The following is a 16846-nucleotide window of genomic DNA, read 5'->3' on the forward strand; positions in this document are numbered from 1 at the left end:
ATTGCACATCAATTATAATAAAAAATACATTAAGATAATAGCTTCTTACGATGGCCTCTGCTCTTTTTTATATTTTATATACTGATAAATATAGTCACTTTCAGAAATAGTAACAATCCGTGAATTGGTTCATAACTACCCCACTAGAAACCGTGAAAATATTATACCTATAAACGCAAAAACAAATCTATTGTTTAATGGCATTAACTCCTACGGACCAAGATTGTGGAACACCTTACCCAATTGTTTAAAAACCATTAATAATCGAAATTTGTTTAAGAATAGGCTAAAAAATTTTATACTTAATTCTACTGCAGTCAATTTAGGATAAAGCAGCATATTCGTAATAGTATGCCTCGGTTCTGTTATAAAATTAGACGTACTTTAATTGAATTACTTGTGTTGTGTTTATGTGTTCTTTGTATGATTATGCATTTATTTTTTGTTAATTTTATATTATGTTATAAACTGGCTCTAAATTAAGCTCTTCTCTGAGTGGTGGGAGCTAGTCAGGCTATTGTATAGCCTTTACTCCCATCTGCTCAATCAGGGATTCTCAATTCGACTGAGAGAAATATATTTCTGTTTGTAATTTCTTTTTATTTTATATGTGAAATGCATATTTGTAAAATATATATATATGTGTGTGTATATGTGTATATATATGTATATATATATGTATATATATATGTGTGTGTGTGTATATATATGTATATATATTCCCTGATTGAAATAAATTGAATTGAATTGAATTGAATTGAATTGAATTGAATTGATATCTCCGTAAAGAAGTTTCATTTCATTCACGTATCTGGTTATGACCCATCTATCTTGTATGCAGAAATATAGTACTAGAACCTCACTTAAAAATGCGGCAAAAATCTAATTAAAAATTAAATATTTTATGAATGTAAGTTAGACATGATCAATACTCACCGAATGATTCTTTCGGGTTGTAGAATAATCAAAGGTGAACGAGAATGTTGAAATCTCAGACTCTGATACTGGAACTTGGGATACGTTTGCATCAGATTTGGGTTCATCAGTTTTTTTTTAACTTCGCAAAAAAAGACAATTTATTTGTCTACCGAAAACTTCATTGCTTTTGTTATAGGTAGTCCTTTTAACAAAACGCAGCTCTTTTCAGCACAGTTTCTGTCTAATACAAGGGTCTAATTTACGGAAACACTGGCATAACGAGTTTTTCTGCCGACACAAAACTAAAATTTTAGATTTCTTGCACGACACAATATCCAAAACACTAATTACCTATTTACAGCACATTTACAAATAAATTCAGCACGAAGAAAAACGAAACTGTATAAAAAAAATCACATCAGAAAGGAATAATAATTTACAGAGACTTTACATAAAAAATAATTATGCAATCAAAAGTTTTATCAGTTAAAGTGATGCCTTACTGCTCTGGAAATATTCCTATCTTCCATTAAATTTGTTGCATAAAAAAAGATCGGGCGGCAGACACTTCTTTGTTACTTCAGTTTACTGGCCCCTGAAAACAGCGCTGTAGAAAGACTGTCTCAAGCAAAGCTACATATCAATAGCAAATGACATGTTATGCCACAAAAAAAAGGAATTCAAAATTATTTACTTTTTCTTATGGTTCCGTTCAAGGGTTTTTTTTTTCTTTTTTCAAGCAGTCATTTTCACTACTCAAATACAATGAACCTTATAATGATTACAAAGAATTTTCGCAGATTCCGGTGGGGGGGGGGGAGATTGCGACCCATTTGACACCTCCCCCTTCCTTGTGTCCATCCTTTCACATAATGCCCAAAAAGTATTGAATTTAAAAAAAAAAAAATCATATGGTCATATTTTATTTTTTTCAAGCAAACATTCAAATACGTAGCTGTGTTTTTTTTGGAGGGGGGGGGGGTCATGACCCCCGTTGACCCCCTTTGTATGAGTCACTGTAAACTACTCTCAATTAATAATACAGAAGTGATTGTGTTCCGGTATTTTACCGGATTTTCTGTTTTTTCATCTTGATTTCCGGTATCTTCCTCTTCGAAAATACCGGAACTCCTATATTTTCAGAAAAACCCACTTTTGTAAAATTTAGATTTGATGTTTAATGAAAAGCCGAAAGTCCAAATTGAAGACGTTTGGTTTGGTATAAAGCTTAAACTACCGTCATATCTTGCAATCTCTATGGTAATTGTTGAAGAACAGCTGGTTTGGGAGATGGAATAAAGGCTAGATAGGAAGAGGAAGGAGGGTTACTTGATATTTTCCCCCTTAATATTTTGTTTTCAAGGTGTCTAATAGCGTTTCTCTGTTGCATATCTTAATATGCAGATGATGTAACTAGGAGTGCCCATTCCCCCTGACTGCAATGGCACTCCACAATTTTACCAAGCCCCCTTTTTCCTCAAAAATTGCCACCCACTAATAAAAAGACTTAAATTCTTCTAAATTCATTTCTCCAAAAGTTTCTGTGGTATAATATGCCTCATTATCCCCCCTCCCCCCGACACACACATGAAAATCCTTGCTGTAGCTAAATTATTAGAATAAATTGCTAAAATATTTATTCACTAAGATGGCCTATGGCTTTTCTCTGTTGCAGATGCTTATGTAATAGGCTTTGCAATCCCCCCCCCCCCATAAAATGAATTTAACGACCTATACATATCGAAAATATTGATATTTGGAGAGCGATATATCGTGGTATTAAAATTCGGATATCGCCCAGCCCTATTGCACAGTGATCATAATACATGCTGCCCCTTTTGCTCCAAACTTATTTAATTCTGAAATCTTTATGCACTTTTAGTAAATGAATAATTAATTTTTAAGAATTCAGATACAGTGGAGGAAAATTAAACATTCTTTGAAAAATTTTAAGAAATGAGAAAAATTAAAAGAATTTAATTCCCTCCATGCACATGGACGTATTAAGTTCAATTAAAACTTCGAGTTTTAGTCCCAGCAAAAAATAATGTATATAAAAAATGTGTATATACATAATGTGTATATATATATGCCCATCAAAACACTTTTTCTTTTTGGGAAAAAAAGGTCAGGTATTTTTTCATGGAGTCACAATCACCCCTGATAATAGGATACTAATTTCAACCTTGCATATTAATGTTACTCTTTCCTGAAAATTTAGTTTTTCAAATCAATAAAAAATTGAGTTGTTTTTTACCATTCAAGGGTCAGATATTGTAATGACATCCTGTTTAAAAACATTAATTTTCAAATATTCGTCCCCCCCCCCCCAAAAAAAAAAAAAATTTTTTTTTTTTGGAGTTTTAGAAAAAAATTAGCTTTTATTGGCATAAAATTTTAAAACTCACAAAAAAATGTTTTGTCCAATACATAATAGTAGTTTTAGTTTTGTAACTTTTTTTTTTGGGAGGGGGGTAAATTTTCATCAACTGAATTGATTCAATCATTGTTTTTTTTTTCTCTTTCTTTAGTTTTCAATCAAGCTCGAAGTGCAGTTCCTTGCATTATATTCTTTGATGAGTTAGATTCTTTGGCTCCGAACAGAGGTCGAAGTGGAGATTCAGGTGGTGTAATGGACAGGTAAGATTGAAAAGAGCCTCTTTGTAATTAGAACCAGGGCTTCAAACTAAAACTTAACCAAAAACCAAACAATGGAAAAACGTGTTTTTGTTCGAATGAAAACTGTAACTGAACCAAAAAAATATTGATTTATTTCAGTTCCATATATCTTCAATCATTTTGTTACTCTGTTAGCACCCCCCCCCCCCCATTCCATATTTTCTAACATATAATTCTTATCATTACATGTACATTGGTACAATTAAGACAAATTATTTTTTTAGTACAAATAAGAGTGTATGGAAAATAAAATTATTCATTTGAATCTGAACTGAAAGCCCCAGAAACCATTATATTTGGAAGAGCAAAAACTGGAACTTAACCAATATCCTTTTTTTGATTGAGCCAGAACAAAAAAAAAATTACAGTTCAAAGCCCTGCTCAAAACTCAAGTAATCAATAATATATTTCTTAAAAAAAATTTTTGATCTTTTCCCAAAAGTGTGCTCATTTTTTAGACATTTTATTACGTGAGATACATGAGTATACTCTTCAAATTTTATGTTTCTAAGATTTGTAGTTTTCTTAGAGTTTTTTTTTTTTTTTCAAATTGTCTGTGTTTTGTACATAAAAAAAAAACTTTATATTCAATATTCTGATAAAACTTCAACTGTAGATGATTTTTTTTTTTTTTGAATATGGTTTTGTTCCTAATAATTCTTGAGTAGGTGTGAACAATTCGTAATTTTAGTCAATTTTAGTTAAAATGTAAATTTTTGTTTACGTTATTTTATATACGGATAAAATGATGTGTATTTGTAGACTAATATGATGGCTTTTAGCCCAGCTTGATGGCAGTTCATTTCTTCCATTACATCATGTGCTTTTATTTTTTTTCTCCAGGGTTGTCTCACAACTTTTAGCAGAGCTTGATGGCTTAAATAAGAATGTGAAGTTTTTGTAATTGGTGCTACAAATAGACCTGATTTAATTGATCCCGCATTGCTAAGACCAGGAAGGTTTGTTACATTTCTTTATTGCTTAAAATTTTATATCATTGCTCTATTTTATTTATTTATTTGTGTTTTTCTCTGACGAAACTTTACAAAATGTAGGCTTATATGTATAAAGTACATTTAGTTATAGAATTTACAGTAGAACCTCGTTTATCCAGAACAAATTTCTAACTTTTAAAAATTTTTTTACACTTACATAGATAATTTTAAACTATGATAACAGGAACATAACTGTAAGTACGCTGAACATTTACTTTTAATTTTGATTAAATATACAACTGTTGCATATAACGTACAGTAAATAATGGTAATCTAACAAATACCACTGCAGCTGAAGTGTAACAATAAAGTGTCTGGATAATCATGTTTTAATCAATTGACACACGTGTTTGAACATGGATCAATTCTTTGTTAAGAAAATATGAGAAAAATTGTTTTGATATTTTTTAATCTCTTTTAAGCAATTATGTGTAATTTGGCTGCAAAATATGGTTTTTTATCACCATGAATGGTAGGTCTCTTACCAAATCATTACCAACCACCAGGATTTGCTTTGCTTTATTACTCAAATTATCCGAATTTTCAATCAATTGGATTGCCTTTCGTCCCAGTTAGTCCAAGTAAATGAGATTGTACTGTACTTATGCACAGCGTTTTTTTTTATTAGTAGTTCTATCTGGTTGGTGAAAAAGTAATTGTACTGAGTGTGTAAAAGACAAATATTTCATGGGAAACAAAACTTATATTCAATAAGTAATTGTCCATTGTGCACTTTTCTTCTTCAAACAAGTTTGAAATATCTGCTTTGAAGTTACGTAATGAATTTTCAGTTAAAAAAGAAGTTAGTTATATTTCAAGAATTGTATCTCCATCTATTTGGAAAAAATGCAATGAATTTTTTTCCAACCCAGTAGGTCTTTTTTTTAGCATTGTTGTAGAAATTCAGTATGGGAAATTTAAAATGTTGTACAAGATCAATTATTTTACCATTCACCAATATTTCCAGAGACTGATAAAAAGGTATTGAAAAAGTAATGGTATAAATTGAAATTATTTTTTGTTTTCAGGTTTGATAGATTGTTGTATGTTGGAATTCCAGAAGACAAAAAATCGAAACTGAGCATTTTGAAAGCATTAACAAGGAAGTAAGTTTCGTGTACTTTTTAATTTTGCTGTTTTCATGTAGCATTGCATTTGATGGATGAATTGTTTTCCTTTTTAGATAGTGTACTCCAAAATTTAATATTTTTGTTGCTTGAAATCATTAATTTATTTACATAAAAATAATTTATTTACATAAATCATAAAAATATTTACAGTAAATTCTACTACCTTTAACTTCATGGGAACAGATCAATTAAAATAGCTAGACTGAGATTAATGTTTCAGGATTAATTTAAAAAATTGAAAATTAGCATAAACTTATTTTAAATATTTAACCCCTTAGCTACATGGATTTAAAATTATTTTTTAGTCTTTTATGTTCTTTTGGTCTTCCTCCTTGATAACTTATGCAGGGGTGCTCACCTGTTAGGGGTCATGGCGCAGATTGCGCCATTGAAATTTTTAGGGGGGAGGGGCTATTTTTCTCATTTTTAGGGGGCTCTTGCTTTGGGGATCTTTGCAATCTTTAGGGGGAGGGGGTGCCCTTGATCTTAGAGGGGGCACCCCTGACTTATGCATATTCTTTTTGTTCTTGTTTTGAATTGTTCTGCAGTTGATGTAATGTCAGAAAATTTAATGACAAGTTTATTGAGATCTTTTGTTTAGATTGTTTTAATTTTAAGAAAAAAATGCTATATTTTTTTCTTTTATTATTGATATCTTAAAATTAGACTCGGCTGATTTGGTTTTGTGATGGATTTTTTATCTCACTATAACGAAGCTGTTTAGTTTTTTAAATTGGAATTTAATATTCGTTTTCAGAAAAGCAAATGGGATTTCATGTAGTATTTTGTTGATTGAAGTGCTATGTTGAGTACATACCAAAATGTATCAGTTGAAAAACAGCTAAGTTTAAGAGGACCTTAAAAAAAAAAGTTTTATTTCTTGATTTTTTCTTTTTTGACATAAAAATGGCTCTCTAATTGTTCATTTATTGAATTTAAGCTGGCATACTGAAATTCACATAAAGATTTTTTACCAGCAATTTTCCAAAAGTAATATACAGTTAGACCTTGATATAAGGTCAACTGCATGTAAGGTTATCCCAAACATAAAGTCACTTTTCTAAAGTCAACCCTCATCAGAACATTTTTGTATTCAGTGGGAAGTGAGAATTAAGACTGTGATCCTGAAAATAAAGTAGTGACAAAAGCAAAAGTACTCAAATCATTACATTATGTCAAAAGATTTTTTTACATCATTAAGAAGCTGAAGAACAGAAAATATGAAACTTAGAAAAGATTATACAAATATGAAACCAAAACTGAGTCCAGTATACTGTCCATCACGAAAAAAGCCCCTGCCGAAATGTTTGCTCCTGTCTATTGCTAGAGCAACGTGGCGTGTCTTATTATTCCAAGAGATGGTTTAATGGCGCCAAAAAAGCCCTCCCTGCTAACCCTTGCAGAAAATGAACAAAGTTCGTTTCAATGTCAGTAGAGAGGCTCAGACTTGACAGCGGAAGCGTTTCTCATGAAGGACAAACAATAATGGATTATTTTAAAGGAGAGTTGTTCATTGCTCAACTCGTTTGCAGTGGTGTGACATTTTTACGTATGTACTAACTTTTTCACAGAATTTTAAGTGTTTCCTTTTAATTGGTGTAGATTCTTCCTATATAAGGAACCCTTATGTATCGGAATATGAAGTATCAACTTTCTGAAAAAAAGTTTTTTTACTTGAAAAATAATTATTTGTATGTCTTGTGAGGTCCCTATGTTTAAGGCCTGCAACAAGAAAACCATTAAAGATGAAAGTTTTAAATTTCGGGAATAAAGTGCAAAATATTAGTAAAAATCTACAAGAAAGAATTAAGCACCATCAGTACTTTATTTGAACATATTTGTATGCAATTTTTACAACTTTTTCTGAATTAAAACTTAAAAAAAAATAATTTAATAATTTCTTATTCATTTCATTAATTTTAATTGGTCCAACTCCAAAACGTTACCTCTTAAAGCTCACAATTTTTTGTCTTAAAAAAGTAGTTCCCCGAGACATACGTCTACAACTATTTGCGATTGTGCTTTGATTACATTTTTGTTTTACACTCACTATCTTGCATAAAGGTATTTATTCATTTCTTATTCATATTTTGACTGAACTATTTGTTACTAATGGAAGTATTTTAACATACTTTATTTTTTACAGATTTCCATTAGCATCTGATGTAAAGTTAGAAGATATTATTGAAAAATGTCCAAAACATCTTTCCGGGGCTGATTTTTATTCATTATGTTCTAATGCTGTGATAAAAAGGGTTGAAAAAAATGTAGAATTATTTGAAAAAGGTACGCTTCACTTTTTACAGACTTTCTCTGTCTGAAATTAGACATAAAAATCTACCGTCATCTTTTTTTTTTTTTCTCTAAGTCACTCTTTCTTTTTTTTTTAAAATTTATTAGCAAAAAGTTCTTGTAATTTTTTTCTCCTGTGCAATTGTGCAATGTAATCTACGATTCTTAATTACGAAAGGATATTCAGATTAATTTATGTTCTCATTTTGAAAACCATTTTTTTCTGTGTTGTTTAGTTTCTTCACTTTTAAATAAGTAATTACTCAAATTTTAAATTTGTTTATTGTAGGGAATGTGAATATGGAAGATTTAAACTGTGACGTACAAACAGAAGACTTTCTCAGTGCGTTAGACTCACTCATACCTTCTGTTTCTCCGGAACAGTACATTGAATATCAAAGTATAAAGTCAAAGATAGATAATACGTGATTTTCCCTACTTCAAGAAGTAATGGAATTGTTTGTCTGATAATGCCTTTTTAAAATGTTAAATGTTTATAAATTTGCTTTGTTTATGTAGATAAAATGAAATGCAATTTCTTTACATTATAAATGTGTTTATAATTATTATTTAAATACACTATGTGATAATTGATTAAAATGTAGAGAACTTTTTTGTGTGAAGGAAAAATATTTTTATAAATATTCTCAAGTATTCAATTGGAATTTTCAGTTTATGAATGAAATCATGATACAGTTGAACTATGTACTTTAACTATGTACTTTTATAAAAATTTATGATGCTGATAAGTGCAATAAAGCATTAAACCCTATTTTAAATTCTTGTTTTCATTTTTATCTTTTTCACACTCTGCAATAATTCACTTTTGCTTGCGTAATAAAGATTGGAATGCACTTGCTTTTTCAGTTGCATTGTAAAACTATTTTCTAGTACTTTTGCAATTAAAAGCACCAATATTTTTGCGCTGTTCTGGCTCCTGTGCAATGCTCACAAATGTCTTGATTCTCTAATTTTATATAATTAAACTTCACAGTGCTTCTCTACTTACTGCAGGGTGCCCAATTAGGGATGAGACTCAGACTGTGCAATTGAAATTTTTAGGGATGCTGCTTTTAGGAGTACTTTTCACTTTTTAGGGATCTCTTTCTCTGGGGGGTGGGGGAGTTTTTATGGTATTAGAGGGATGCTCTATTGCCCTAGTCGGGGATGTGCACTTCTGTTGTTTGCAAAATATATTTTCTACAATTTTACTAAATATTCATTTATTCTGATAGCAAGTAATAAACTCTTTTAAAATGTTTTTAATGTCTGACAATCTCAAGTTGTCTTAGAATTCAGTATTTGTTAAATGCAAATGCTGCTACTCGATATATTTAATTGGATTGAAAAGAAAACAAAAAACTGGTTTAACTAGTTTTTTTTTTTTTTTTCTTTTTTTGCATGATTGATATTATGTGGCATGGAATTGAAAAAAAACCATAAAATGAATAAGAATGATTGTTAACAATAATGTGTTCTAGCATAATTGTATCCAGATTTGAGAAAAATGCCTGCACAGCCAGAATTTACCGTCTGGGGGGGGGGGGGGCTTGACTGTTTGTTAGCTATCATATTAAGATTGGCAATACTCCAAAACCAAGAGCCCTGGGGTAGAGGAGAATCGGTTCACTCTCCACCCTCATTAAGCTCCTGGACCAAACATTTTAGTAAAATTGTTTAGTGGCCATGAATATTTCTCTTGATACCTGAAATAAATAATTATTCGCAAATGATGCATTTAACTCAATTCTTCTATCAATTTTCTTCTGCTCCAAATACTTCCATATCCCCCTCCCCCTGTTTTAAACAAAACATGTTGAAGTATTATTATAACTTCGCCTTCTTGCATGCAGCTATATTTTTAGTGATAAAATTAATTTTACGACTTCAAAATCTCCTCTTGTTGAATTCTTTAAGAATAAGTTTGTGTAACCTATATTATTTCTGAAAGAATTTCCCAACTTGGAAAAAAAAGTTTTATTGCTTTTTCTTATATCTGCTATAATTAAAGAAGAGCATGATGTTTATAAATTGAATGTAAATGTGCCAAATTAAATGTTTCTTTCCTTTACCGCTCAATTGAATTGTTACTTGCAGAATCACGATTTGAGGAAAGCAGAGGCATGGTTTCTGATGACGTGCCTTTAATATTTTTATATACCTCTGTTGTTGAAGATGTTGTTTTCTTTTTTATCTCTACTGAAGAATTTCCTTCCATTGCTTCTTCTGACTTCTTTCTCTTGACCGTTTGTTTTGTTGTTGCTTTGATTTCAGCTTGCACTGGTGTGGAAGACCTTTTTCTCAGTACTCTCTCTGGTGGTTTTCTAAATGGTATGATATTTTCTGTATGCCCACAATTACAAGTAAATACAGCTGCATCTGTCTGTGGTCTCTGTGTCAAATCCACGCCTATTGGGTGCTGTAAACATTTTTTAAAACCACATTATTTTATATTCTTTAACTTTTTTTTCTCAAGTACACATTCTGAAGATCAATAACAAAACTCTCATTTCTTTAAATTTATTTGCATGTTGTTGTCTTCACTTAACTGGAGTCAGCTAACTCTAACTGGACCAAATTGTGCACATTTGAAATAATTTAAGTGCCCAAAAATGGGCCAAACTGTGCCGTTTTAGACAATATTGTATTTTTATAGTTGTTTTGGATGTGTGTTTGCTGGGAAGAATGCTGCGTCTAATTTTTCACAATTGAGGCAGTGAGAAGCAAAGAGATGTAATTGGGCATTTTCAAGTTTTGAGTAAAGCACATTTAAAGATAACGTCCTAGGTAGGCTTTGATTGATTGTTTTCTCCTACCAGGGCTACTAATACTATCTCTTGCCCCAAGACAGAGGAGAGGTTCACCTACCATGTTTAATGGTTATCTCTCCAAATTTTTTATTTTGGCACTTACATCCCTTTGCTGCTTCAATGGTGTTTTCAGACTTTCAATTTATTATTTTTTTATTTTAACTTATAATTTTTGTTATAATACATATAAAAATGTGAGATTCCATTCAGAATCTGAATATTAATTAACAAATTTCCCAGAAAATGACTCAAAAGAAACTGATTATTACAATAGTGATTCCGAAGATAGTTTAGAAGATATAGCAGTTGATTGGAAACAGATGAGCAAACAATTCTTTTCCAAGGATTTGATTAATTTGTGTTCCTGGTTCAACTTTTCTTTTGTTTTACAATGTAACTAAAAGTACTAGATTTTTCAAATTATTTTTTGGCACACTATTTAGTTGTGCTAAAAGGCAGAATGAAGGAAGAAGGGGGGGGGGGAGTCATTGCATGCACCTTTGTAGAAAAGAGATATATGCCATGTTTGAAATATTGGTGTTTTTTAAAAATATTTTAACTATTACAACCAGTCAATACGTCTAGATACAGGGGAGGTGGGGGAATAAACTTTAATTGGAAGTCTGCTTGGTTGTTTTTGGAAATAATACGTTCACTATTAGTGAGTTTTGTTTTAATGTGAGTAGAGTTTTTACAAAATATGTACTGAAAACAAAAGGTGGGGGGCCCTGAAATGAGACTTAGCTTCCCCTAACTTCAGAGGTTAATCAGGCCCTGAATCCAGGAATTGGAAAGTGGCAGGGAGAGGTTGCCCCCTTGTAAGAAATACAATGAAATCAAGTTTACTTATGATTAAAACAAAATTAGAACATTCAGAGTCTCTGCAATTTTGTTCAGCAGTATAAATTAAAATCATTCTTACTTGGTTGGAAATCCGGGGTAAATAGATGCTGGAGCAATGCCTCATCCGACTTGGCTCAGTAGGATGCAAGTGGTATTGCTTTATGATGTCATGTATATTAGAACAACCTGTTGCTTTTCGGAAATCCTCTTCATGTATCGCTGCATGGTGCCACATATGCAAGAACTACCAAATACACATGCATTTAGTAAAATCTTAATATACAAGTATCAGTATGAAGTTTTTGTTTGTGGTAATCTAGTATACTAGGTTGAGTCAAAGATTTTTAATATTTTCACCTACAAAAGTACTTTTTGACAGCGCCTATTCACGAGCCCCAGTTGGTGGAGGTGTCGATTGATGGTACTTTGGGAAGGATCAAGTTCTGCTGATAATACTCGAGTGCTAGAACTCGGCCGGTGTTGGATTGCTTCCAGCAAAACTTGATGGCAAACAGATGACCGTCCAGATCTTGGTTTCTCTTCAAGGGTTGTATCACCTTCCTTGAAAAGCTTAAGAGTCATTTTTTTAAAAGCTGGACACTTTTAATAGTTCCTCAATTTTCGTAAAAATTTCAGGTTGTGTTTGTGGTACTATGATAAGAAAAAGTGAGGTTTATTTTTCCAAAAAAATGATTTGTTTGTCCTTGTGTAGTGGTCAAAGTTTAAGGTCGTGAAGAAAAAAAAGCTAAATATATTATTGCTTTGCTTCAAAAGCAATGAGCGAACCAAACCAATTCTTTTAAATGTGGATACTACTTGATAAGTACTTTGGTGGCTCACTCATGGCTTTGAGGGCGAAGGTCAATTGAAACTGCTACTTTTTTTTTTTGCCTTGTTTAGGCCCAGATATCTGCTAAAGCCGCGAGTAACCCTCGGGAATAAGTATGTGATTAACTACTCACCACAGTATAGTACTAAAAAAATATAAAATAACTTTCGTTTCTCTTAACTTTAGTAGTTAAACGGTCTCAAAGTCGATGATTTTTCAAAAATGGCCAAGTTTAGAGGTCAATTACTTTAATCGCGACGGGTCAACAACTTTGAGACACAGCTGTAGTTATATTCCGAGTGGTGTAGTTTAAGGTCCAGGTTAGAAACCTATGGCAGCCAATCAACTTTTTTAATTACGTTAATTACACGGTCTCAATTTTGATTATTTGAAACAAAAAGAATCATAGTTTTAGGTCAATTACTCGAAAACGCCTGAGTCAATAACTTAGAGCAAGAGCTGTAATTATGCTCTGTGTGGTGTGGTTTTAGTCTCATGTCAGAAAACCATGAGATCTGAAAAAAAATGATGATTTCAGTATAAAAGAGCGTTTTTTCACGAGTTTATATACGTGCTACTCAAAATCGTATGAGCTCAAGCTCGCATAAATACTATGCGATACTTTCTTCTAATTAGATATTATAGAAGAAAATAAAAAATGTGTGACTGAGAAAACAAGAGGGTTTAATTTCAAGCGGCGAATTTAAAAGTTAAAGAAAATGACATACTTCAGTAAAAGACAGTCGACCGTCGTTGTCCAAATCTGCCTTCATAAGGAGTCGCTTAGCGTAAGCCATCTGTAGAGGTGAACCTAGATGCTTGAGTAACGACTGAAATTCTGTCAGATCTAAATATCCATCTCTATTCCAATCAAACCTGAAAAAGAAGCATTCAAAAAATTAGTTTAATCCCCATGGTGGTATCTATTTTTGTTATTAGTTATTTTATGAAATGATTAGCGGTAGCCGCCCGCATGGCTTTGCTCGTAGTGGAAAATTAAAAGGTCATTTGGTTCGCCTATATATTTACAGATAATGGATGATGAATTTCTCGCCAATGTGCTACGAAAATTTACTCGTCTACGTTATGATAACTTGTTCCACGCTATGATAACTTGCTCATCCACGTTATGATAATTTGTTCGTCGGTGCAGAGGAATTAAATCCAAAATAAAATCATAGAAAAAGAAAAAAAATCGAATTTTTGAAATATCGCTTCGAGATGCACACCCACTATGCTACAAACTAATTTTGTGCCAAATTTCATAAAAATCGGACGAACGGTCTAGGCGCTATGAGCATCACAGACATCCAGACTTTCAGCTTTAGTATTAGTAAAAATGACAATTTGTTTAGCTATCAGTGGCGGATTAACAGGATTTGGGGATGTCGCAATGTATTTTAGGGACCCCTTAGAAGAAACAGAACTGCTTAAAATATTTTCAATTTTCCATGTTCCTTTTTGGATCCCCTTGGGGCCCTTCATGATGGGCGCCCATATGCAAAATTGTAAGGGGGGGAGGCTCAGATATTTTCCCCATAGAAACCGATTTAGTACAGATTTAGAGTTGTTAAAATTTGTCATTTCTAACAACTTTACTTATTCATTAATGGCTAGAGAAGAATTTTTTTTAAATTTTTGCAAAGAATAAAGTGCTAAAAGCAAGAAAGCTCTAATTTCAAGGAGGGGGGGGGGGTGCTTGAGTTCCCCCTTGCCCCTTCCCATGTAGGCATTTATGAGGTTCTTATATCGCCCCCCCCCCTTTCACGGCAGGGTAAATCCTTCTGTAAGTGGTCTACCGAAGGATTCCGGAGGGGGGGGGAGCAGATCCCCGAATCATTTTTTATCCCATCTGCAGCCTGCAGCACCGGGTCTAATAAAACCCTGTGCGTTAGCGAACTTGGGCACAGTCCCTAAATATTCTTAAAATCTCACCTTTTGAACCAATTTTTAAGAAGATGGTGCTGATCCCAGTGTGCAGAGGGACAGTCGCAAAACAGTGAAAGGCAGGAGTCACAACTCTCGGCACATAGAAGGCATGCGCAGGATTCTTCTTCCCTTACGTAGTTTAAATCATTGCAAATGCATGTGCGAATTCGAGGCAGGAAAAAGTGAGAGGACACTCGACGAATCGCTTTTGATGGTACTTTGACTGATTGAAGGACTTGAATTTCGCTGTTTGAGCACGTGCAGGATCCACAATGAGGAAAGCTTCTTCTGAAGTAAAGTTCTTTGGTTTCGTGGGAATACCTAGGCATGTCTAACGTGATACTCGGATACCTCTGTAAATCTGAAGGATATATAAAGGTACGAAAGTGTTATGACATTACAGTTTTGAAATCTTGTGATGTTTTTTGAAGTTTGCGCAATAAATACGACAGTGTGAAAAGTAATGGGAAAAGAAATAGCAAGGTATTGGTTGAATATTGAATGATTTCTCAAATAATCTAAGTATTTAAATCATTTTCGGGTGTTTTTACCAAAGAGCTTTCTTAGACAAAGGTTGCTTCTTTTTCCTAACACTGGCGTGGTTGGGAAAAAAGGGGAAAAGTCTTCGTTTTAGTCATTGAAAGTTTTGTATAATCTATCTTCAAAAAGCAATAAAAAAAATGAATTAAAAAAAAGAAAAATAATGCTGTAACTTCAAGAGAAAGATTCTTATTTGCAGGATTTGTTTTTATAGCGTATCAAATTATATCAAAAGATAATTGTAATTTGTTTTAAAGTAATTTTAAAGAACTTGTGACTTTTACCACTGTCATTCAACATTTACAATGGGTTTACTGAAAGAAAGGCAAATGCATGCAAGGGAGGTTACGGTAATGTGGTCGTTTGGCAAAATTTGTGATAAATAATTGAGCTTTTAATGTTAATTTGGTTGATGAATTATTTTACATTCTAATGGAGATTATGTCGTCTAATTTCCTTGGCGGCTTTTTTTACACTTTAATGGAGCTTCCAATGACATTTAACGAATGGTTCTGTTGATTTGGCGGAGTTTTATTCCATTATTTATTTACTTATTTTTTAAGTTAATAAAACTTTTATTGGTTTTTAAAAGCCTAGTTTAGTTATATCCCTTACGAAAATGGTTGATACAGCTTAATAGAATTCTATAGAAAATTATATAGAAGTCTATAAGAAAGTTCCTATAGAAATTATTTTTATATAATTCTATAGATATCCATATAGAACTTGAGGATGAAGTTTCTATAGAGAATTTCTTCTATAAAGTTCTATAGAAACTGCTATAGAATTTGAGCATAAGGTTTCTATACATAATAAATTCTATAAAATTCTATAGAATTTGTTCAGAAAACTTCCCTTACTGTAGAATTTTGTAAAAAGTTGAGAATTCGTTGATTTTGTTTACAATTATAGTTTTTATAAGTGTTTATATAATACTTCTAGTTTAGGAAGCCTAAAAAGCCCTAATTAATTAGGAAGTTTAATCCCTAAAATGAAATGGTTTAATTCCTAATTAATCTATTTAATTTTAAGAATAATTGTTTTAACAATTAATTATTTGTTAAGGTCATATTTTTTATTACAAGGGCGGATTGCAGTATGGTCTTTAATAATAATACTGTTGCATTTTGTCATAGTTCGATGAAAAAAATCAAACTTAATTAAATAAAAAAAATATACTCATAAAAGATTAAAAATTATTTATTATTTACAATGTTTAAGTTATTTTATAGTAATAATAAAACTTCTAAACATTGAAATTAATTCTAAAAATGTGAGAATTCGTAAAAATTCTTGTCAAGGTTTAGTAAATAAAATAATCAAAGTTCCAAGATGCAACTGCGTATTTTGTCGCGAGAGTTTGCCAAAAGTATTTCTCTCAATCTCTTTGCGCATGCGCCAGTCTGTTTTCCCTTTTCTGCCCCGAGCGGCCCCGGCGATAGCGTCCATCTTGCACGTGCGATCCTCTAAGCGTTCTGCGATGAAAATGGGTGAACCTTGCCGAATTCGTTAAAAGTATGTATTATTTTTGTGTTGTTTTGTTATATTTGTATTTTTATTGTTATATTAAACAAATTGGGAATGAAAAAACTTATAAATAGTAGTTATAAAACAAAACTTGAATTTTAAATCCAGAATAAACTTCATTATGCATCGGAAATAGCATTTGATTTTACTAAATAAAGCTCATGACTGAGTAATGACATTAATTTACTAGTGATTTTTGCGTTATAAATTTATATGTAAGTAACAATAACCGAAAGTTTGGACGTGTTAACATTGTTTTTTTTTATAGTGATAGGGGTTTTAATATTTAATTAGCACTCCCAAATAGTACCACTGTCCAGTGTTATGAAGTGTCTTTATCTAACAATAATGTGT

The 16846-nt window shown here is 31.9% G+C and overlaps 1 protein-coding gene across 1 annotated transcript in view; it reads left to right on the plus strand.

The window, feature by feature from the left end:
• Nucleotides 1-8776, plus strand: part of LOC129229563 (peroxisomal ATPase PEX6-like) — a 61827-nt gene extending 53051 nt beyond the window's left edge. Inside the window, 6 exon segments of the mRNA XM_054863893.1 lie at nucleotides 3450-3558; nucleotides 4441-4484; nucleotides 4487-4556; nucleotides 5621-5698; nucleotides 7869-8008; nucleotides 8304-8776. Coding sequence (XP_054719868.1) covers nucleotides 3450-3558; nucleotides 4441-4484; nucleotides 4487-4556; nucleotides 5621-5698; nucleotides 7869-8008; nucleotides 8304-8443 — 581 coding nt within the window. The 3' untranslated portion in view covers nucleotides 8444-8776.
• Nucleotides 8777-16846: the final 8070 nt, after the last annotated feature.

The sequence above is a fragment of the Uloborus diversus genome, chromosome 1 (genome assembly GCF_026930045.1).
Source record: "Uloborus diversus isolate 005 chromosome 1, Udiv.v.3.1, whole genome shotgun sequence".
NCBI classification, from domain to species: Eukaryota; Metazoa; Arthropoda; class Arachnida; order Araneae; family Uloboridae; genus Uloborus; species Uloborus diversus.